Genomic DNA, 7087 nt, shown 5'->3' with positions numbered 1-7087 from the left:
GAGAGAGGAGAGGGGAGGAAGAATAGTGGCTTCCTCCCCCCTCAAAGTGAAAACGACTATAGGAGTGTTTTTTGGGAGAGTGTTTTTTAAACACCAATTTCCGATACAATTTTTGTACCTTTATATTTTACCTCAATCCAAATCATCCTCTATCTAATAATATTCCAAATTCTAAAAAGAGAGTGACATGTTTTGTAAAAAACATAATATTCGGCTTGATTCAGCTTCTCGATATATATAGTTCGACCCAGTTTTTTACTATGACTTTTTCAGATCGAATTAGTAAAAAGATAAATAAAAAGAAATAGTTTTCAAATCTGTTAGGAAAAAAACCGATTTCCCTCTCAGGTCACGGCATAACCGGATGGAAGAAATAACAATAAAGAAACCAACAAGCCCAAAATAATAATGAGTAAATACATGAGAGAACACACCAAGTTCGACAGATAACCTGCCTACATCCACAGACAGTATTGTCAATTCTTCACTATGAGAATAATAACCGTACAAAATACATATTGAGTTAAATACACATAACCCAATATAACACTCAAAAGTTTTATACCCAAACCCGAGTCCCTTGTACACCCACTCACAGTATTTCCCAAAACTCACTGTCACTTCCAAGAGATATACCCTCTCTTGAACCCTTGATGAACCCAGCTAACTCCCAGCTGAAACATCCTCCTGGAGTTGGACTGCTTGCTTGCATCTCACAAGCAACCCACTCTCCTTCTCTGTCGTGCTCTCTCTCTCTCTGCCTTCTCCTTTGGTGTGGCTGAAGCACACCAGCCCACAACCCTCTCATGCTTTTGCTGCGACACAAGCACACACTCCCACTTGCATGCACCCTCCCCTTTTATAAACCGTAAAAGGAAGGCTGATTTTCACTCCCAAAACCAGCCCACGTACATGCTAGAAGAGCCACAATGTTGGCCAGTCAAAAAGCTCCCCAAGACAGAATTATTAAAGACAAATGATGATGTCTTCCCATCATTGCAAAAAACACCATCAAGACATACAAAATATCCCTCCACTAAGGAGAGAATCCAAGGCACCGAATGCATGTGAGCTCCTCCATTTTTCTCTTCCTTACATTACAGCCACCAATTGTTGACCATGCATGCATCTCCCATACATGCATTTTTTTATTTTTTTGGGTCTGAAAGACATGCATTCATGTGCTTTTGAAAGGGGGAAAAATAACAGTCGCACATTTTGATTCACTAAGGAGGGAACCACAACAAAATCAAACTGGATCATCTTTTTGATATATGATCTAATCCAACTTACTAATAAACAAAACTATGCAATAGCCAACAAAAACGGCCACATCATTCCATGTTGTCACTCTCTTAATTAAATGTCTTGATCATATCCTATACATCAATATTTATACACACAATCATCAAAATCTTGAATCATTGTCAGTTGTCAGCTAAAACCCATCCTTAGACTAACCAAATAGACAACACTAATATAATATAAATGCCACACATTTTCTGAATATGTAGCATGTGCTCGTTTCAGTTCTGGTGGGAGGCACATAGATTTTTAGATTTGTATTAATTTTATTAATTAGAAAGAAAGAAATATCAAACCAAAATTCCCTACCTCTACATGCAACACTCAAAAACGCAACTTGAAATTAGTTGATAGACAACAGAGTAGTTAAATCAATCTACACATCACCAGCGACCGCATTATACAAGCAGCTGTCTCTTTGTTTGTACTCTTCTTCATCCATTGTATCACAAATCCCTCTACCTCTCGTCTCTTGCAAACAAACCACAAACAACCCAAAAACCCCAAACACTCCATACGACAAAAACCCGCCATTTATTCTCCCCGCGGCAGCCAGCATTGGACTAAACACTCCTCCCAACACCACCGCCTGCCTCACCATCGACACAGCCGAGTTTCTCACGCAGGTGGGGAAAAGCTCAATCGTAAATATTAGCAAGACATTGAGAGCTGAGCAGGCGCTGAAAAAAGACACAAGCTCGAACACAATTTGTAATGTTTTCCATATTGGATGTGTTCCTTTCAACACGGACATTATGCTAAAAACCCCACTAAGACTAGTGAAAACCAAGAGTGAGGTCTTCCTGTTCATTTTGGCAATGAAGACTAATGTGATTAACGAAGCTGGTAGCTCTGACAAGCCATTGAACGTGACACTTAAGTAGAGATTGAAGTCCAAGCTTCCCAAGGCTAATGGCATTCCATAATATACCATTCCAACACCAAACCCTATTGCCATAACCGTTGACAATCTCCGAAAAGCCCATGTGCTCTTCACCAGAACCTTGATCGCCGAGTAGAGATCAACGTTCCTTGTTTCTTGCTCAAAGGACAAGTTCGAAAAGAAGCTAGAGGTGAGTGGTGTTTTAGTGGTAGTACCATTGATGGGTGCAATGTGTTTTAGTGTTGCAATTGCTTCTTCTTTGCGGCCTTGGACGAAGAGCCATCTTGGTGATTCACGAACCAAAAAATGAACCATTATGCAATACAAGAATGTAGGGATGGAAGTACAAAAATAGAGTGTTCTCCATGAATGAGCTCTTTGAGTGTATGCAATAGCAGGTAGGGATAGAAACCCTAGAGTGAAGCAGAAGAAGCCAATGACACCTACCTGGCCACCCCACCGCCTCCCGACAAGCTCCGTTGATAGGACAAGAGCAGAGGTGCCGATGGTAGCACGGCCAAACCCAGTGATGAATCGGAGGATGGAGTAGATCCATATGTTGGAGGAGAAGGCGGTGAGAAAAGTGGACAAAGACATGATGAGACATGTGAGGAAGAGCATGTTTTTGCGACCCAGGGACGTGTCAGCAAGTGTGGCCAAGGCAAGCCCGCCTATTAAGCAGCCCATAAAGAAGCCGGAGGCGGGCATATCCTGGACGAATGACGGTGAACACTGCAGGGCCCATTCGGAGATGGTGGAAGTGTGTCTAGGCCGGTCCCAAGCCCATGAATTCTGAGGAAGTTGGCAAACGTTTGAGGCTGAGTTGCATGAGTTGTGAGGATCATTGAGTTGGGTGCAGTGCCATGTTGGCTGAGCGTCTGTGAAGACGGTGATGAAGGTTTGCTGGGCGTCAAAGAACCATGAAAACGATACAAGGAAAGCTTGGAGGAATTGGGCACACCCGAAATCTCCGATGAACAGTTCGATCCTAGAGTCGGGGGAGGGTTCTGACTCGGCCGAGTTAATTTCAGAGAGAAGAGGGTTTGAATCGGCCATTTATTGGTTCAGAGCAAATGCTTAAGATATATACTCGAGTTAGTGAAGCATATGGTGAAGGTTTTTATAGGGCTTTAAGATGAATGCGCATATAATTATATGGTCACACGCAGTCAAAGTAGTCAGCTTCGATCTGTATGTAATAATTTTTAGGGCTTGTTAAATATAGGTCCCTATAATTTCTATTTTCTAGACATATATCCATCATTCTGTAAATCTATGTGTAAAACCCAATTTTAAACTTAAATGATCAGTAGGATATCAGAGGTCGTAGTATTCATATGTTTTTACATCCTTACCATCAGACTTCATATTTTATTTATAATTTATTCCAAGTATTTCATTAACTGTCATAATTGTAATTAAAACTCCCTATTAATAGCATATTAATCACCCCATTTCTTTTGGTTGTCATTCCCTCTAACATATGGCCCCTTAAAATTGCAAAAAAAAAAAAAAAAATGTAAATTACATATCCAATAATGTACATATGAAATATCCGTATAAAAATATAGGTATATTATTTACCAAAAAAAATTAACACAAATAGGTCAATTACTTTGTAATTGAAATTTTCATACATTTTTCATAAATTAAAAATAGGTACACAATAATTTATAGAAAATAGGTACATTATTTAGACGGAAAAAAAAAGTTCATTATACTAGGTAAATTGTTTTACTAGGTATACATTATTAGAGTAAAAAATAGGTTCGTTATACTAGGTAAATTGTTTTACTAGGTACATTATTAGAGAGGGGAAAAAAAAAAAGTACATTATTTTCAGAGAAAAAATAGGTACATTATTTTGAGAGAAAAAATAGGTATATTATTTTGAGAGAAAAATTGGTACATTATTTTGAGAGAAAAAATATGTACATTATTTTGAGAGAGAAAAATAGGTACATTATTAGAGAAAAAAAATAAGTTCATCATACTAGGTAAATTGTTTTACTAGGTATATTACTAGAGAAAAAAAAAAAAAAAAAAAAGGTACACTATTTTGAGAGAAAAAATAGGCTCATTTAAAAAAAAAATTTGTTTTCATAAAACAAACAATAAAAAGATGATCAAATTATTTTTCATAAAACAGGTAATAAAGAAAAACAAAAATAGGTACAATATTTGGAAAAAAAATAGGTTCAATAAAAAAATATTTTAAAAACAAAACAATAAATAGATTATCAAATTATTTTTCAAAATAATTAGAATGTACACTATTATTGACAGGACCCGAACCAAATTCCGCTTTGGAATTCGAGTCGAACCCTGTGCGTGTCCGACACTTGGCGAATGTCGGGCACGATTGACCTAATTGCCCTTCTAATTGAATTTTCAACCTTGACTCCTGCCGAAAATTCAGAAGAGTCTCCCCTGTAATTTGCTTCATCCCAAAATTTCTACCTGTCAGAACGAGCATAATATCCACACAACCAACTGTCAGCACTTCAATATACATGCCAAAAGTTCCAATCTCACTCTAAGGCAATAGATCAGAGCAATTCTAATAGTTTACAGATAAGTTAATCGTTTTACAAACCATCGCTTTTGTAACAAGAAGGTGCGGAAGTCAAGATGGCTCGGTGGTGGATGTCCTGTGCACGCTACAGCCTGGGGGCGCAAAACATTTGAAATTGTGAGTGGACAAAAATAAGGGTTCATAAAATATCTAAGAATATACTAACCCCCATTTAAAATAGTTAAGTGAACTGAATATATACAGTATTCAAGATAAAATTTTCATGAAAGCACTGAAATCAAAACTTGCATAAAAACACTGAAATCAAACCTGCATAAAAGCAATGTACTCAAAACTTGAATTAAAGCACTGCAATCAATCAAAACTACCACTCGGATGTACCCCTGTAATTCCGTCAATTCCCCTGGCAGGTCTCGGCGACACACAGTCTATCCGAGCCGCAAATCCTGGCAGGATTCAGGGGACCGCAGTCAGCCTGATCCGCTGGGGCAGGTCTCAGTGACACNAATTTTCAACCTTGACTCCTGCCGAAAATTCAGAAGAGTCTCCCCTGTAATTTGCTTCATCCCAAAATTTCTACCTGTCAGAACGAGCATAATATCCACACAACCAACTGTCAGCACTTCAATATACATGCCAAAAGTTCCAATCTCACTCTAAGGCAATAGATCAGAGCAATTCTAATAGTTTACAGATAAGTTAATCGTTTTACAAACCATCGCTTTTGTAACAAGAAGGTGCGGAAGTCAAGATGGCTCGGTGGTGGATGTCCTGTGCACGCTACAGCCTGGGGGCGCAAAACATTTGAAATTGTGAGTGGACAAAAATAAGGGTTCATAAAATATCTAAGAATATACTAACCCCCATTTTAAAAATAGTTAAGTGAACTGAATATATACTCGTATTCAAGATAAAATTTTCATGAAAGCACTGAAATCAAAACTTGCATAAAAACACTGAAATCAAACCTGCATAAAAGCAATGTACTCAAAACTTGAATCAAAGCACTGCAATCAATCAAAACTACCACTCGGATGTACCCCTGTAATTCCGTCAATTCCTCTGGCAGGTCTCGACGACACACAATCTATCTGAGCTGCAAATCCTGGCAGGATTCAGGGGACCGCAGTCAGCCTAATCCGCTGGCAGGTCTCGGTGACACATAGTCAACTCGAGCCGCACTGGCAGGATTCAGGGGACCGTAGTCAGCCTGATCCGCAAATCCTGGCAGACCTCGGCGACACCAAGTCAAACCGAGCTGCAAATCCTGGCAGACCTCGGCGACACCAAGTCCAACCGAGCTGCAAATCCTGGCACTCACGGTCCGAGCGTCCCCGAAACTCGTGAGGCAAATATCAAGTGCACTGACAAAACTGAGAATAAACTGGATGTTCGTAGACATCGGTATAACTGAGGGTAATAACCATAATTGGGTACATGCTGGTTTTAAAATAAAATATTTTTGAAAAAATTTGAGAAATAACTGAATTTTGTTAAATATAAAGCTGTGCTGCTATTTTATCTGATACAAGTCTCAAACTCTGCTTTCTATCACTTTTTAGCATGTTCAACTAAGCAGCATAGAAATAAAGATATTTTACAGCACAAATCATGCTCGGAAAACATTCACTAAAACTTATTCAAGATCAAATAATGAAATTCATTCATATAAACTCATTTATATAAAATCATTTATATAAACTCATTTATATAAAATCATTTATGGAAGAAAGTCCACTCACTTCTGGTCTCGAAGCAAGAAATTTCCCAGAATCTGCTCATGGTCCGCCTCGGTCCCTGATGCTCAAAACCATCAGGAATATTTAATTAATAAAACTGCTCGGTATAAGTTTTTAAGTAAAACCCTGACCCCCGACTTCTAGAAGTGCGTGCACTAACTTTAAACTCCTTTTTTTGCCCACTTAGGCATTTCAAATGTTTAAAATAGTCTGAAAAGACTCGAGACTTTACTAAGCGATAAACTTCCACATTAGTCGATACGGAACCCCGTGGGGTCCACGACCTCCAATTACCAATCTAAGAGTTCCTTTAAGTTCCCCACATTTAAGGAACCATGTCCTGCAAGTTTGGTCTGAAACTGACGATCGAATTGACCACGATCGTGAAATCATAAAATTTCCAAACCCTAGCCCCAGGGTTTGTGATTTCGGAGTATCCGGGACTCCGATTCATAATCCGTCGAATCCTACACGATTCTGAAATTATCTGGAACCACATATCTGAAATTGAGCGCGATCCAACGGTTCAACAGTGTTGAACCCAGAAATCGCACAATATGAAAAATCCGTTCGGGGCTCAAACAGTATCCAAATCGAGATCCGTGAAATCCCACACGCTCATGA

At 38.8% G+C, this 7087-nt stretch overlaps 1 protein-coding gene across 1 annotated transcript; it reads right to left on the bottom strand.

Annotated features, from left to right (window-relative positions):
* Nucleotides 1–1681: 1681 nt before the first annotated feature.
* LOC117626351 (organic cation/carnitine transporter 3-like) lies at nt 1682–3244 on the bottom strand. Its single transcript, XM_034358019.1, has one exon. It carries the CDS (start codon nt 3242–3244, stop codon nt 1682–1684), a length of 1563 nt encoding a protein of 520 aa, XP_034213910.1.
* Between the last annotated feature and the right edge of the window lie 3843 nt (nt 3245–7087).

This window comes from Prunus dulcis, chromosome 4, assembly GCF_902201215.1.
Source record: "Prunus dulcis chromosome 4, ALMONDv2, whole genome shotgun sequence".
NCBI lineage: Eukaryota > Viridiplantae > Streptophyta > Magnoliopsida > Rosales > Rosaceae > Prunus > Prunus dulcis.
This window is presented reverse-complemented; position numbering and strand designations above follow the sequence as displayed.